This window comes from Monopterus albus, unplaced genomic scaffold, assembly GCF_001952655.1.
Source record: "Monopterus albus unplaced genomic scaffold, M_albus_1.0 scaffold39.1, whole genome shotgun sequence".
Lineage (NCBI taxonomy): Eukaryota > Metazoa > Chordata > Actinopteri > Synbranchiformes > Synbranchidae > Monopterus > Monopterus albus.
The window spans coordinates 1673230-1689308 of record NW_018127919.1 but is presented as its reverse complement, the minus strand read 5'-3'; the positions used below and the strand labels follow the sequence as shown (position 1 = coordinate 1689308).

The window sequence follows — 16079 nt, the reverse complement described above, 5'->3', positions numbered from 1 at the left end:
CAGAAGAAGGGGCGTGAGGGTAGCTGGCATGGGACCGCGTCTTCATGGCTCCGGCCGTGCAGAGCTGTGTGAGTATGAGCAGATAAAGGCTGGGTTTGACTTATTTTGTTACGACAAACATACCACTTAACATGGGGCTCTGAAATGGCAACGGTCTGTAAAATAATAATAGGAGCTCTCTTCTATGCTCCTTCTCTCAAGAAGTTATCCTCACACTCTCTTGCTCTCTTACTTAACCGGAAGTATATACAATAATGTCCTTCAAAACAAAAGCATGTTTCATACAATGAGTAAAGGCGTATTCAATAATTAACATCTTAACACTCTGTCAATACAATATTAATAAAATCCCAGTAGTACTATCCAATTTTCACAAACAAATGCTATTGTCATGGACCCTAGCCTATAAACACAACTTTTCCCCGCACAAATGTTACATCTGGAACAACCAATATATAACTCATAAGAGTAAATCTCTATTTCTTTATAATTGGTTTGAAAATAATATCCAGTTGGTGAAACAGCTTTTAAATGACCAGGGTGTTCCTTTGACATTTGAAGAACTGAAAAATCGATTTAACTTTAGTCCTACACTAAAGGAATACTCATTGACTATTGGAGCGATTCCCTCTGGACTGCTGATGCTCTTCAAGAACCTGGACAATGATACGGATGACTCCTCTTTTCTATTGGATCCAGCCGACACGTTCATAGGGAAAACATGCTTCACCACTATAAGAAAGAAGAACAATCGAGCTATTCGCGCTATTTTTCAACAGGATGTAGTGTCTATGCCATATATTATATCATACTGGAATACTTTGGTTCCGGACATTTGCTGGGATAAAGTATGGTTATTGCCTTTTAAATATATGATCAGTAATAAAATAAGAGAGGTCTCCTTTAAGTTAATTCACAGATTTTACCCATCTGCTCATTATCTTACAAGATTTAATAGGTCTATTAATACATCGTGTGTTTTCTGTAATGCCTCGGAAGAAACTACTGTTCATTTATTTTGGGATTGTCCATTTTGCTATGATTTATGGCAGAACATCTCTGTATTCATCACCTCCAAAATTCATTATTTTATTCTACTCATGGCAAAATTTTATATTCACAAATGCAAATTCTCTAAATCTAAACCCTTCTTCCCTGCCCTGTTATGCGAAATTAAAAATTATTTCTCCTCCAGCGAAAATAAAAAAGCTATCAAAATTTGTAATATATGTACTTCCCTGAATGTTTTTACTTTACTTAACCCATTAAGTCACCCCCTGACCTAAAAGTTTCATGTTCACATTATCTGCTTCGATGTTGTTCTTGTTTTTATGTTCTTTATTTTATGTTATAGTCCTCTTGTTTCCGGTCTATTTACTTATGAATAACTACTGTCATATGCCTCAATAAAGTATTGGAAGAAAAAAAAAAACTACTAAACTTTAATTTTGGAGTAAGGACTTGATTATTTTTACCGCAGTGCTCACTGGGAATCGTAGTTGAAACGTATGTTCAACGTAATCAATTGTACTTTTACATTATTTTGAAACTTCGTAAATTGCATTGTAATTAGTGATTACACCAAGCCATCTGCAGATGTATTTAATTTACCTTGAAAATAAACTGAAGAAAAAAAAAGTTTAAAACCTACTGCTAAATAGCAATCACACATTTTTTCATGAATTTGATGCAAGTGGTGAAAACATATTCAAATGTTCTCTGAAAATACAACTAAAAAAATCTGGCAAGGAGCTCTGATACAACAAATTTTATTAATGTAGCTAACCTTTCGTGCGTCTTACTATCAGACTTGAGTATAATGGTATCCTTAACCTAACATGCTATCTGTCAGAATCACACATTGCAGCCATCTGTTGCACCGACTGCATCCCAATGTGGATTGTATTACATGTTATTTTATGTTGGCAAGTTTTTCCTCACATTTTCTTATGAAACAGAGACAAAAAACAAACAACAAAAAGAAACACTGGGTAAAGAATTTCATACAAAACTGGATTTATTTTAGAGTAAAAAACAACAAATCAATTAAAATATAAGGTGGAACATTACAGACCTCACAGATTTAGCTATTTTTTCCATTGGGCATTAACATATTTACAATGTCTGGTCACATTTACTCTTTTATCAGTCAAGAGTTCAAATATTCCTCTTCATACCACTGCACAGTTGACCCCTTTAAACTTTGTGTGATCAGCTGCATCAACATATTAAAAATCTTCACTAACTATACAAGTCTCAGTGTGGTGACTGTGTACTTGCTCCAGGAGACTCTGACCGCTCTAGCTTCATCCCTGCTTCTAGAGGGGCTGAGGCAATTGAGGTTGGAAGCAAAGAGCTCTTAGGCTCCAGAGAGGAAGAAGCTGATGAGGGCAGTGATACCACTATGTACTTTTGCATAGGTCGTGAACTTGTTAGTCCTGGGCCACTGCCAGGCTCCAGTTTTACCAAAGGCTGCAAGGTCGACGTGGCACTGGGAACAGTGCTAGTAACTGGTGAAGCTGACTGGGAAGAGCTGAGGGTGATTACCTAAAGGTAAGAGAAAAACAGAGATGTAAAACGACACCCTCAGAAGTTGTGAATTTTAAAGATAAGAGTGTCAGTACATCCAATCAAGGAAAACAAGACTTATTTTCACACCAATCACAATAATAAAAATTAGTGGCGGTGCTGTAGAGTGGTGGCACCTGCTGAGTTGAGGCCGCTCCTGCACTGGTTGCCATGACTATATACTTGGTTGCCGGAGGAGATGGCTGTGATGGAGTTCCTGGCCGAGGGGACATCAGGGTAAGGGAACTTGGGACCTTAATGATGCTTGGAGTGCGTGGTCCTGCCGACCCACTTAAACCGCTTTGTGAGACTGAAAGTGTGGGACGAGGCTGCAAGAAAGAGAGTCATCATTCATTACTGAACAGCTGTTTGTTGAGTTACATCATTCTGCAAGTATGATGCCTAAAGGAAACATAATAAATTCATGCTTATATAGCATGTTTATTTTTTAAGTTACTGTTTTCTAAAACTTCCCTCCATCTTTTTCACATATTTGCACTTATAATACTTCAAACACGTTTTCATCAAGTATTAAATGTACCTGCGTGATTGTTAATGTGGTCCTGTTGACTTGCTGAGCTTGCAATGCTGCTTGAGTCCTGGCCTTCATTACATGGGAGCACAGCATGGGTCCAAGGTAACCATAGTCTGTTCGATACTGCTCCAAGTTGTCAGGCTGAGGTCGTATTTTGGCAATGACACTTGCACAGTGTTTCTTTGAAAACAAAACACAAGCATGTTTTGTATGCATAAAAATGTTTTACTGGTCTGTTAAAAATTAAAAAATAAAATTACTGATGAATGTCATGATGTTTGAGCAATGTGTTCACTGTCTTAGTTTACAAATGTATCGATTTGCAGGAAACTGTCCACTTTTAAATGTATAATAATCACAGAACTTAATTTTTGTACCAGCAGAAGGCTTTGAACATGATCAGCTCCTATTTTATCGATATTGGAAACCACTGGTCCTTCCATCACTGCTTTGATGCGAGCACCCTCTACAGCAAGCCGAGGAAGAATCAATGTCTTAATCACCTACAGAGGATAAAATCAGGACATTGGTGCTGATCTAAAAGAATTAAAATGACAAAGGCCCAAAGAAATAGGATCCTACTCACATCAGGTCCCAGCTCAGCAAGTCCAGCGATGCAGCCGTAACGTGTGGTCCACTGGGTTTTGTCATCCAGCCAACTCTGAGGAAACATTTAAAGTCTGGTTTAGTAAGTAAATTGTTTCAAACAATGTTGTTAGAGTAAAATTTAAGGAGGGTATCTGACGTGCACTATTTCAACTGTACAAAGTGCACAAGTGTTTGTTCACACACTACCTAACTTAACAGCACCATCTACTGTGTCAGGAAACAATGGCCATTCTTGCAAGGAGACGTGCGAGTATATACACATGACAGTGCACACAGCCACAGAGGGAGAGGCGTGTTCTGACTGTTACTTAGTCTGGTGAGAATATGCTATAGAAATGTTGGGATGTATAGCTGAAGAGACTGATCTGATGAGCTGCAGGATGTGGAATTACTAGAATGCCAACAACACCAAACAACGCAAAAGGAAGTTGTCTTTTTTGTTAATCAAGCCAAGTTAATCATTACAGAGTATGTGTGCATTTTGCTGCATTAACAAAACTTGTCTTTACCTCAGTTGCTTTGGTAACAAATAATACAACAAAACCCACCTTAGTAAAAGTCTTGGTAATACGAGATTGGAGGTTGTTGGTAGTAGTACTGAAGGTTTTACAACTCTGGGCCATGAGACGAGCAGCAAAGTCTCGTAAAGCCCAATGGTTGTCAACATCTGGTCGCAAACACAGCTGCTTACTCACAATACAGGTCACCACAGCTGGGATGAGCTCATGCAGCTATAAATACAAATAAAAATAATACTTGAATAAAAGTATCTGTGGCAGTTATACCCTTCAAAAAATAAAATATCACTTTGTTTTATTCACTCACGTATTTTTCCAAATACAGGGTGGGGTTGTCCATCAGAGCTTTGACCATCCGCATTAGATAAATCAGTAGGGCCAAGTTGTTTTGCACCACATTTACACGAACCTTAGAGGAGACTATAAGGTCAGTATTTTCAACAAAATATGTTTGAGTATTTTATATGAGGTGACTGATGTTTCAGAACATTAGAAGAAGTTGGAAAAGATGCTCACTCCTTCTGATATAAATGTGCTGAATCTTGGAAGCATCTGATACAGTCCAGGATCTGTAGCAATACTCTGTAGAGCTTCCTGAATGAAACAAAAGGAAACATTTATCCAATCGAAGTGACAAGTTTAAAACAACCTGTTATTCCACCAACAATTTAGTTTCAGCTGCCAAGTGTTGCTGTAATTTCTTGTCAAAAGAAAATGAGAAAAAATAACTGCATTATCACCTGGCCATAGCTACTGTTAGCACAGTCACCTAGCGATAACAGCATCCTCGAATTCCATCTTAACGCTAATACAGTATCTGCATTTGAATATTATGAATTAGCCTGGTAATATTTGGCAAGCGTGAGTTTATCTCTAAACCTCATTGCAATCAGGGAAAAGTAGAGAAGGGTTTAGCATGAGAAAAACGAGTAAAATGAATACCTGTGACAGGTAGCATTGCTAAATTGTACGCATTGTTCCTCACATGTATGCCCTCTTAAAATGGGTTAAATCACATACACAGGTATATCACACCAGGTGCATATAATTAGTAGATCGTTACTCAGCATTTTGAATGAGGCTTGCCCCATCTAAACCTCAAACATTTAGTTTGGTGTGCTCCTGACTGTTGAAGTGAGAGTGAGCACCATGGTGAGAGCAAAAGAGCTGTCAGAGGCCTTCAGAAAAAACATTGTAGCAGCCTATGAGTCTGGTAAAGGATTTAAAAAGATCTCAAAAGATTAGAAGATTTTGAAATCAGCCATTCAACTGTCCGGAAGATAGTCTACAAGTGGAGGGCTTTCAAAACAACTGCCAACATGCCCAGGTCTGGTCGCCCCAGCAAGTTCACCCCAAGAGCAGACCGCGAGATGCTAAAAGAGGTCTCCAAAAACCCTAAAATGTCATGTCGAGATCTACAGCAGGCTCTGGCTACTGTTGCTGTAGAAGTGCATGCCTCTACAATCAGAAAGAGACTGCACAAGTTTAACTTGTATGAGAGGTGTGCAAGGAGGAAACCTTTGCTCTCTAAGAGAAACATCAAGGCCAGACTGACATTTGCCAGAGAGAATGTTGACAAAGACCAGGACTTCTGGAATAATGTTCTTTGGACAGATGAGTCCAAAATTGAATTATTTGGACACCAGAGCAGAGGACATGTTTGGCGTAAACCAAACACAGCATTCCAGGAAAAGAACCTCATACCAACTGTGAAGCATGGAGGTGGAAGTGTCATGGTTTGGGGCTGCTTTGCTGCAGCAGGACCTGGTCAGCTCACCATCACAGAATCCACCATGAATTCTACTGTGTATCAGAAGGTGCTTGAAGAACATGTGAGACCATCGGTTAGAAAATTAAAGCTGACAGTAAATCAACCGAAGACTGGCTGGAAAAGAAGAAATGGAGAGTCCTGGAATGGCCGAGTCAAAGTCCAGACCTGAATCCCATTGAGATGCTGTGGGGTGACTTGAAAAGGGCTGTACATGCAAGAAACCCCTCAAACATCTCACAGCTGAAACAATTCTGCATTGAGGAGTGGGATAAAATTCCCTCAGACCGATGTCAGAGACTATTAGATGGCTACAAGAACCGTCTCACTGCAGTTATTTCAGCCAAAGGAGGTAACACTAGCTATTAGGGGCTAGGGTGTGCTATCTTTTTCCTCAGTTAGAATAGGCATTTTTGTAGAATTACATTTACAGAAGATCTTGAAAAGACCTTTCTTCAGTTTTACTTGTTTAGTTGTATTACTTTAATCTCTCTGTATTGTTAAAATTAAGATTAAATAACCATATATTAAAACATGTTACAAAATACACATGCTTTCAAAGGGTGTCCTAATTTTTTCACATGACTGTATGTACTGGCGGGACTTACGGCTCTCTTTGCTTCACAGGAGCCAACACACGCTTCTGTGATTTCCTTATAGTAAAGCTGCTGTTCCACAGACAGCTCGTGAGTGCTGCGTGGCTTTAACCTTATTAGACCCTTCTCTTTTCCTGAAAGACACAGATACACACATGGGAAGATGGAGACAAGTGTAACCATAAAAGATTATGGAGGCAAGAAAGAAGCCTGGTGTGGGAGGGCATGAAAAGAAAAGAAAGTTTAATTTTAATACAACACAGAGATACTAACCTTTGCTGTCAGTAGCTGTTGCCCCCTGACTCTTCCCTTGAATTGCACCTTCCTCCTCCTGACCAGGTTTGATGACTTTGAGGGGCTCTGTAGATTCAGCCTTTTGCTGTTCTTTTGGTGCTGAAATGGAGTAAATAAAGCTTAATATTAAGTTTTCTTTTCATGTAGTTTTGTAATTTAAAAGAAAAAAACTGAAGCATAACTCACCTGGTGGTGGATTTTCTGGAATAGCAGGCTGCACACCCTCAATACTTAACCAGTGGGCTATGGATTGAAACACAAGCAGGGTGCATATCTTTACAAAACATACATGACAATACACTAAAGTATAACAGCATGTAATGCTGATTTATCTGTGTACCTTTGAGAGACACATCTAGTGGAACTCTGGGGAGTGGTGTGTTGATAATGTCACTGAGGTCAACTTCCTTTTCCTCATAGAAATGAAGCTCTCTTCCACCCCCACTTGCAAAGCGAAAAGGGATAAACTCTTGCGACTGGAACCCATACAAGGGCTATAACAAGAGAAATTTATTTAGAACGCACAATTAAGAAAACATTAGAGCAAAACATTTCAAATAAGACCTATTATGAGGTTTAATAAGACAAAAAGTTAATGTATCCAAGTTCTCCCATACCTCCACATTTTTTAGTTTGAGAGCATTATCTATGTCACTCGTAGTTAATTTGCGTCTCTTCCCATGATGCATGAACTTGAGAGCATCCTTTATAAAAGGGATAAAGAAAAGAGACCTGACTGATTTCAAATATAAAGCACATATATCAAATATGACAAAAATGAGATGTTCAAAAACACAGTTTTAGAGCAGACCCACAAGGAGACTACATGCTTTACTCACACATGATTTACCTGTGCAATTTCTTTTATTCTATAGCTAACTTCTTCACTTAGTGCTATACAGCTTTCCTCCTGTAACTGCCCCACTCCCACAGACTCTGCTATGGCCTTCATTGACTCCGTAGGCAGGACAACTGAACACTGCTTCTGCCGTCGTTCTTCTGCCATGGCTAACAAAGTACACACATCTGTGAATACAACCTCAATCAAAGTCAGCATTTTGACATATTATTTGGCATACACTACCAGTGAAAATATTTGGAAACACACTTTAACATTCAGTTCAGTGGGAAGGTGTTTCCAAACCTTTGACTAGCAGTATATATTAAAAAAAAGCACATCATACTGCGGCTGATTATTTAGCTATTTTTCAACAATATAACCTTGTTATGTAGCTGCACAAAAGCCACAGATCAACAAAACACAACAACACAAATAAGAGCCCTGGTGTAAACAGCATCATGTTGTGGTATGGTAACATGAAGGCAAGATGAAAAGAATCGTACGCAGAAAGTCAAGGCTATGGTTTTAAAATAATAATGTTTATGTCAGGTCCAGAACTTAAAAAGTTATATTTCTTATACAACTAAAAAATGTGAAAGACGCAGATTATTAGTGCAACCTGGCAAGACCATTTTCTAAAAACGTTTCATGTCCAAATATGAAAAGCTAGCACGATCCCATCTGCATAAACTGAAGGGTGCTAAACAAGCTTCAACTAACTATTGACCTGAGAGGGGATATTTACAAGTGTGACATTTCTGCACAATATTAATGAATTTGGCATAAAATGCCAATAAGCATTCTTTAATGTCTGCAGTGTCAAAATCCTGAATACATCATCTCTGATTCAGTGTTGGAAACAATGTTGTAAAACATGAAAAAGACGAACAGATGAATACTTTAAAAAGGTTTTACATGTACTCCGTGCGTGTAAACAAACACGGAACACACTCACGGAACCACAGCCATTCCGGTATATTCAACACACAAGCCACATCAAAAGTAGATTTACACAAATCCAACACGTTCACAGCTATCATAACACACCTCGCAAATTTAATCCTTTTAACGACTGTGCATTTCTTTAATATTAACGCTAACATAAGAATGAGCAAAATTTACTGCATGTTAGCTTCCATGCTAGTAACTTAGCCTCGGTTGATATTTTTACCTCTACAAAGTTGTCTTCTCCCTTCTGAATTTAAGTAGGAACCTTTACGAATAAAAACTTTCAATTTTGAGATTTGCAACAATGATTGTTTTGCAAAGGTAATTCTTCTCTATGAACATCCATGTCTCGATGCAAATAACTAAGTAATTCCGAAATTGTAGCTGAAACCTCCGTTCATGAATTAGCGCTTCAGTTTCATCGCCATTTTGAGTCACGTTCCGGTAGTGATATCGCGAGATTATAATTAAGTACCCTGTAGACAGATTAGCTGCTTCAAGTATGTAGAGAATGTAATTTACAACTCAGTTAAAGACGTGCATTTTAAAATGCAAAATGACCAGGGTCATAATTACATAATTTCACATTATAACTGAATAAAATGTTAGTTTCCTTCACGGTTTCCTACGTAGAATATTATTCTTACCCCAGTGTTCGGTGTTGTGTCAAAATCTGTTTCCCCATCGAGATATGTTTCCCCAAACTTAACCTAACTTGAACCCTAACATTATCCTAATCACAACCGCTGATATGGGCGCTACGTCAAACCCAGCTTTTAACAGGGGGAACACTTTTTTTCGACACAATATCCGGAACTAATTTATCCTAGAGTTTACGGGGGTGATCTTATGATGTAGCAACAAAGAGAAGTGTCGTGAACGTGGAAGGACATTACAAAAAGCAATCATGTATAGATTTTTATGGCGGACCGTTTACACGGCTCGAAATTCTTCAGCTAGTGTTTACGAGTTGTGCGTGTTCCCAGCTAAATGCGACAAGGCTATAGCTCCAGTTTTCAGGTGGGTTGAGGCTGTGACTTAACGGATAAAAACATGGAGAAACGTGACTTATTAACGCCAACCACGTACTGGGCTGTTTAATAGTGGTGTATCTTTATGGAATAGAAAGTGGACAACCTCTGTACCTTTTTAGCAATGTAATTTCGAAACGCCTAGATATTTTTTCCTCCATAAATACTGAGGAAGGGAAAGCTAGCTATTAGCTTATTCAGCCTACACTGGTGGGGAGGGACATTTGATTGATTGACATTTATTCGATCGGTTCAGCTGTATCTTTGGCAGGTTGTTTCATTAACAAGTCCCACTATGGCTCACAAACCATTATACTGTGTTGTACTTGGAGAACATCCGACTTCTTATGTTAGCTAAATATTTCACTGGATGATAACAGACACTATAGTCAGAAGTCACTATGATGTCAGGGAAAGTATTTCTTTTACTATTTTCTGGGACTTTATAAACAAAGTGATTAACAAAAAGGGGCTTGCAAGTGGCTTTTTTTTAAATAAAAGGTCAGATATACAACGAGCTAGTGTAAAAATGTAACCATTGTGAGAAGACATTAACAGCCAAAGGTTGCAGCGCAACAGTCATTTCACCATCTCAAGCAAACAGACAGTTCAAGGTTGTAAAGGATGGACTGCAACAGAGGTGATTTGTCTGTTGCTGAAATTAATATGAAAATGTTTTTATGTGTTTGATTACATGACTAAGAATATCATTTTGCAGAAAATCCCTACTTTATCATGATGTTTTTTAAGACTGCACGGCCATTTCAATAATGAATATTGTAATAATATTCAGACTCCTGTGATCCTTTTTGATTCAGATTGCTATGATGATTAACTCTGATTTGTTCTTAACATAGGGTTGCAAATGGAGGTGGGCTAAAAGCCTTCACCACAAGTCCAGCTTGTCTCTGTGAAAAGAAAGACAATGTTTTACCCTCTAATCAAAATGAGCAAACAAACACAGATAAAGAGGCTGACCCAATAGAAACTGCACCTTTGGTTACACAGAAGGCCGAAGATGACGGCACAGTCATTAAGACTGCTGAGCAAAAGGAGGAGCCAGTGGTGTCAAAGACAGATGATGGAAGTGCCACGCAGCAGAAGATGAATATTAAGTTTGAGCAGGTTGTGGAAAAGCCTGAACCAGTAAATTCTGATGCACCCAAGAGTGGGAAGGAGAGTCTCCTGGACCTTCTTGGAGCCATGAAGGTGGAAGTTACCAATAAGAGAAAGCTCAAAAACTTAAAAGTGAAGCAAACTTATGCCCCTAAATCAAGGCTAGCTGCTACAGAGAGCACCATCAGTATGTTTCAGAAGGCTACAGTGGAGGATTCATCACAGAGGTGAGGAGGATGTTGATTTGTAGTTTGTGCCTGTAAGTATATCACATATTTACATCCTTGCTTTGGGAGGAAAGTTGAAGCCTTGGTCTCTTTTCATCCACTGATTCAAGCCTCTCTGCACTTGCTAGTGTGACGCTGGATCCCAAGCTGGTTGCAGCTGTATCTGCTGCTGCCTCTACACTGCCTAACCGCAGCCAGGCTGAGTCTGAGCTACTCAGACAGCTGAGGCAGCACGAGGCCATCACTGAGGCTCAGAAGAATGGGGAAGTGAACAATTTGGGGTATGTGTCCTGGGGTCCAATATTTATGTCTTCAGTGGTTGTTTTTTGTGCTTTTTTATTTTGCGTAATAGCAAATATGTCTTTATTCATATGTAATAAACATTAATCCAGCAGTATTTTCTTAGGGTAATTATCACTGACATGAAAATAAGAAAGAATCCCAGTCGACAGAAAGCTCGGCCAACAAGCGCGATCCGGTTTGATGACGACGGCCATGGATATAGACGTGACATAAGGTAAATACTCTCATCACATCTATACTTTGAAGGTTTCTCAGATGGCCCATGTGTCTAATGAGTGTTTTTATTTATTTTTTCTAGGCAAACTTTGTTCACAGGGAAAAAACTTAACATCTTCTCCCTGACTACTGATGAAGATGGAGCTGAATCTGCATTTGGTAATAAAGAATTTAGATTTTTCTGCATTAAGCTTGCTACTCTTTATTGGCTGTGCTTGCTTGAAGTGGGAGATTTATGGTGGTGTTTGTTTTTGGTCCTTTAAAATATTTCAAGGGTGTATTGTCCTAAATGTACAATATGTTGCACTGCACGAGATCCCTTTCTTATTTTACAGCATTCTTCCTTCTCACCAGATTCATTCTACCATTTTGTTAAAATGCTGAGTCAAAGTTTTGTTTCCTTTGTCCTCCAGAATTTTGCCTCTCCTGCTCAAATTGATGAAATGTGGCACTTAATGCTTATTGTCGCAAAAAACGTGGTTTAAACTTCATCTGCCCATAATACTGATATGATATTTTCAGCACGGCCAACTCTATGGGACATAGACCTTGCAACTCAGTTGTCTCTGTCAATCAATCAAATGCCCCGCAACGGGCTTGAAGAAATGATCCAGTGGACCAAAGAGGGTAAATTGTGGCAGTATCCTATCAACAATGAAGCTGGTGAGTATTTGAGTTTAGTATATGCAAAGGGATAAGTTTGGATGAGGGAGACACTGACATTATCTTCTTTCTCTGGTTAAGGGCTTGAGGAGGAAGCCAGCGTCCCGTTCCATGAGCATGTGTTCTTAGAGAAACACTTGGAAGAGGGCTTCCCCCGTCAGGGACCAGTGCGGCACTTCATGGAGCTAGTGGTGGCTGGTTTGTCCAGAAACCCCTACCTGACAGTCCAACAGAAAAAGGAGCACATTTCCTGGTTCAGAGACTACTTCCATCAAAAAGAGGATGTCCTCAGAGAGGCTGAAGTTTTCCTTAACTAAACATAAGACAAGTAAATAGTTTTTCAACATTTGTTGAATGTGGACGCAAAAAACAAAAATCCATTTCCTCAGCGGGGGCTTTGCAACCATGATTATCTTTACTTGTACAATTTAACAGGTCCTAGTAGAAGATCCCGATTTGGATTTCTTGGTCTGGCATCAAGTCTGTGTCCAGTATCAGCTGTTTCTAAAATGTTCATCAGGCCGTAGAACCACTGTTTTATGCACAGTGGAGGAAAAATATGCAGGAAGAAATTAAAAATGTTCCTCAAACACATACTAGTGCAAAGTAAATAAATATTATAAGGTATGTAATGTTTTTTTTTTTTTTTGCTTGTTTGAGTTCTACTACTGATGTAAAAGGTTTGGTTTTGTATCAAACCAAAAATCAAGTTGATGGGTTTTTAATAGACCTTCAGATAAAAACATAGGTTGAAAATATTTTTGTCTTCATGTAGCGTCAAAGATCATACAAACACCTGTACCGTTACTAATGGTGTTTTCTCAGGCAGCCTGTGAGCAGCGTCTGATGGGGTTTATAGTAGGAGCATAATTACACCTTGCACCTTGTGCCCTTTGCAAGGGAAGTTATTGTACCGCAGATTCCTTCTGGTCTAAAAACACCCCCAGCAATCTATTGTCTGTGAAAGTGTAGAAAGCGGGAGCTTGACATTTGAATGTGCCTCATTTCCACATTTTGTTCACTTTTCCTTACACAGTCATGATTGGCATGATAAGATAGATGTTGGTAATACTTCCTCATGTGTGTTAGGGGCTGTATAAAGTACAAAGAAAGTGTTTTTGTGGAAAGGCACCTGGTTCTGCTCAGAGGTTTCTCATATTCAAATAACCCACTAGATGGCATTATTGACAGTTATGGTCCTATAAAAAATGATTTCTAATTATTTAACAAGGATGTATTTCAACAACAACAACAAAAAAACTCCCTGTGAAATGCAGTAACGTGTTGGAGTAATTTTATCCACAGTATGCCAAAACTGGATATGATTGACCAACCTTTAATCAAAGGGGCTTAATGATATTTTATGTAGTGTGTGTGTGTTGGCTCTCAAAATCTTAAGCACCCATGCAATCTAGTGACTTTTAGGACAGGGGACTTTCTCTAGAGGAGAGTCGACAGGACCGCCCGTGAGGTCCTACAGTCTTGCCGGATTAAGAAGCGTTTCTCTCTGCTTCTGCTCCAGTGGGGTTTCATTAAATCTTTACTTTCTTTGTAATGTACAGTATTTCTTAGAGCGTCAGGCTTAGTTTGCATATTTCTGCTTCTATGGTGCGTTCCTGTACCGTTAAAATGAGTTGGAATTGCGAACGATCTCCCGACTGTTTACAATGACAGAGCTGATCGAGGTGAGCTGGGGTTGAGGGAGCATAAAGAACACACACAGCAACAACGTCAACAATAACAACAACCCATCATCCAAGAAGAGTAGATTATAAAAATATGTTTGGTAGGGCTAATTGATAATTGTCTAATTCTATAAGCTTTAACTGCACATTTCATTTCATACAAGTCTCTGGGCATGATTTCAACAAGAGCACTTGAATGGCCCTTTTAAGTTGTGAAACCCGGAAGACGGAGCCCGTGAGTGGGCCGTGAAGGCAGCATCAGACTGTACTATGCCTGAGCGACAGACCTGAGAGTTGCAGCTAGTCTGTGTAGGATGGTGTGAGAGCACTTCTCTGACTTGAATTACCAGTCTCTCTTACGGTGTTTGTGACTTAGTGGGCGATTTGACTCAGGCGGTGAACGAGAAATTTTATTTAGACTTATTTCTACTTTTACCTTACCTTATTTTTTATTTTCTCATTAGTTAATAATTGTATGTGAGTTTTTATGTGATATTGCGCTCCAGTTTGACCCTGTCATGGCTCAGGTACCGCGACCAGAAGCACAGCTGGTTGAGATAGACCCGGACTTTGAGCCTCTCTCCCGACCGCGGTCCTGCACCTGGCCGCTCCCCCGGCCTGAGTTCATCGACCCGGCCAACTCCAACACATCCTCCCCGGCCCCGTCGGTGAAGCAGGAGCCGGGAGGAAACACCGACTTCGTTAGCAACCTTGGCTTGTTAGAGGAGGACTATGAAGAGTACACAGAGCAGAAACCGTCTGTGCACTGCAATGACTTTCATTGTCGAGAGGGAAAATGTGCCCATCTGCATCACCCCCACCACCATCATCATGTTCAGCAGCAGCTCCCGGGTCCGCAGCTGCTGCCTCAGCAACAGGTGCCTGCTCCTGGCGTCGCATTCTTGGGCAACTCCGGCCAGAGGAAGAGCAGCTCGTCCCGTCGCAACGCCTGGGGGAACATGTCCTACGCTGACCTGATTACTAAGGCGATAGACAGCTCACCCGAGAAGAGGCTGACACTGTCTCAGATTTACGACTGGATGGTCAAGAGTGTGCCTTACTTCAAGGATAAAGGAGACAGTAATAGCTCCGCAGGCTGGAAGGTGAGTGTCTGCACGCAGGTGAGGGCGCGCGCTCGTAAGCATGTTTATTATCCAGAGATAATTTGGAGGTTTTAACTCACTTAACACCCAGCACACCAACCAAAGCTAAACACCCTGTAACATGAGTTCAAAACAGCCTTAGAGGAAACAATAAGCGTTATTTTGAATGTACTGTCATCCAGAGCAGAAGCAGTACATCAATACACAATATTGTTCAAAATACCGAGTTATTGAATTCTGATCTATTTCAGCCTAATGTGCAAATCCCAGCAGACAAACATTGTGATGGCAGACTTTCATTAATGTCCGTCTTCAGTGATGCGCATCGGTGCAGTCAGACATTAATGAAACTTTCACTTTTTGCATATTATCTGTTAGCAGAGAGCAAAGTTGTTGTTGTCTGCTGAATAAAACGCAGTTTCATTGAACATGTAGCCCTGAATTACAAACAGCAAAAGATCTCACAAATCGCTGGCTCTCAACACAGTTTAAATGCTCTCTATATGCTTCTGAATATTGTTGTATTATATTGAATACATGGATTAATATAGATTATAAGACATTTGACACGTGACAGTAGGAACATCAGAGCTGTAAATTTAAAAATGGCTTAATTTGATTTGTTATTATAACCTGCTTTTCCTAACTCCCCAGTGATACCACTGTCACTGTTTTGAACTGCAAAATAGCTGGAGTGACAACACTCATTGTGATGTAGTTGATCCCAGAGTGCAACAGCTCTTTTCTGACTTATATGCTCTTATCTATAAATCTAACCTTCGATCCAACAGTATGTTAACTTGGTTTAGGAAAGTGGTAGTGCATCCTTAGTATTACCGTTAGCAATCTGACAAGGTTAGCACAGAAATTTCATTGAAAACTTAGCGCATTGCCCAAAGTAACCTGTCACATCTATCAAAACAGAACAATTGACACTTTCCTTCAGTCTGCAGATATCATTTTCCATGGTGGTTTTTAAGTTCCAAATCTTTACTTCAGGCCAATATTGAGCACACATTCAGTGGTGATGGTCACCTGAAATTATCAGCAATAGGAAG

The 16079-nt window shown here is 39.6% G+C and overlaps 3 protein-coding genes across 6 annotated transcripts in view; 2 read left to right on the top strand and 1 right to left on the bottom strand.

Moving 5' to 3' along the window:
* Positions 1-1994: 1994 nt before the first annotated feature.
* Positions 1995-9421, bottom strand: taf6 (TAF6 RNA polymerase II, TATA box binding protein (TBP)-associated factor). 3 transcript variants are annotated; one of them, XM_020598903.1, is made up of 15 exons: positions 9325-9421; positions 7739-7896; positions 7506-7592; positions 7229-7382; positions 7075-7131; positions 6868-6987; positions 6607-6728; positions 4747-4824; positions 4538-4639; positions 4261-4443; positions 3690-3764; positions 3481-3606; positions 3110-3283; positions 2706-2897; positions 1995-2547 (listed from the first exon to the last, which is right to left on the bottom strand). In XM_020598903.1, the coding sequence occupies exons 2-15, from the start codon at positions 7892-7894 to the stop codon at positions 2257-2259; spliced, it is 1917 nt and encodes a 638-aa protein (XP_020454559.1). In that variant the 5' UTR covers positions 7895-7896; positions 9325-9421; the 3' UTR covers positions 1995-2256. The 3 variants fall into 3 exon arrangements, with proteins under 3 accessions (XP_020454559.1, XP_020454560.1, XP_020454558.1); XM_020598904.1 differs by lacking the exon at positions 9325-9421 and adding an exon at positions 8901-9119 and having other exon boundaries at positions 7739-7914; XM_020598902.1 differs by lacking the exon at positions 9325-9421 and adding an exon at positions 8901-9119.
* Positions 9422-9500: 79 nt separating this feature from the next.
* Positions 9501-13788, top strand: mrps31 (mitochondrial ribosomal protein S31). Its single transcript, XM_020598905.1, has 7 exons — positions 9501-9697; positions 10566-11051; positions 11162-11332; positions 11458-11568; positions 11653-11729; positions 12093-12233; positions 12315-13788. Exons 1-7 carry the CDS (start codon positions 9585-9587, stop codon positions 12548-12550), a joined length of 1335 nt encoding a protein of 444 aa, XP_020454561.1. The 5' UTR covers positions 9501-9584; the 3' UTR covers positions 12551-13788.
* Positions 13789-13883: 95 nt separating this feature from the next.
* The window catches only part of LOC109959485 (forkhead box protein O1-A-like), a 15079-nt gene continuing 12883 nt past the window's right edge, over positions 13884-16079 (top strand). For both annotated transcript variants that reach the window (XM_020598900.1, XM_020598901.1), the window contains exon 1: positions 13884-15021. In XM_020598900.1, coding sequence (XP_020454556.1) covers positions 14437-15021 — 585 coding nt within the window. In that variant the 5' untranslated portion in view covers positions 13884-14436. The remainder of the gene's footprint in view (positions 15022-16079) is intronic.

Excerpts from the sequence above, each read along its gene's own strand:
- taf6 (XM_020598903.1), bottom strand. The coding sequence starts at position 7,894 with ATGGCAGAAGAACGACGGCAGAAGCAGTGTTCAGTTGTCCTGCCTACG. Across the intron at positions 7,383-7,505 it reads TCAAACTAAAAAATGTGGAG|CCCTTGTATGGGTTCCAGTC; the intron begins GTATGGGAGAAC and ends CTCTTGTTATAG. Across the intron at positions 7,132-7,228 it reads ACTAGATGTGTCTCTCAAAG|CCCACTGGTTAAGTATTGAG; the intron begins GTACACAGATAA and ends TTCAATCCATAG.
- mrps31 (XM_020598905.1), top strand. The coding sequence starts at position 9,585 with ATGTATAGATTTTTATGGCGGACCGTTTACACGGCTCGAAATTCTTCA. Across the intron at positions 11,333-11,457 it reads GGGGAAGTGAACAATTTGGG|GGTAATTATCACTGACATGA; the intron begins GTATGTGTCCTG and ends GTATTTTCTTAG. Across the intron at positions 11,569-11,652 it reads GGATATAGACGTGACATAAG|GCAAACTTTGTTCACAGGGA; the intron begins GTAAATACTCTC and ends TATTTTTTCTAG.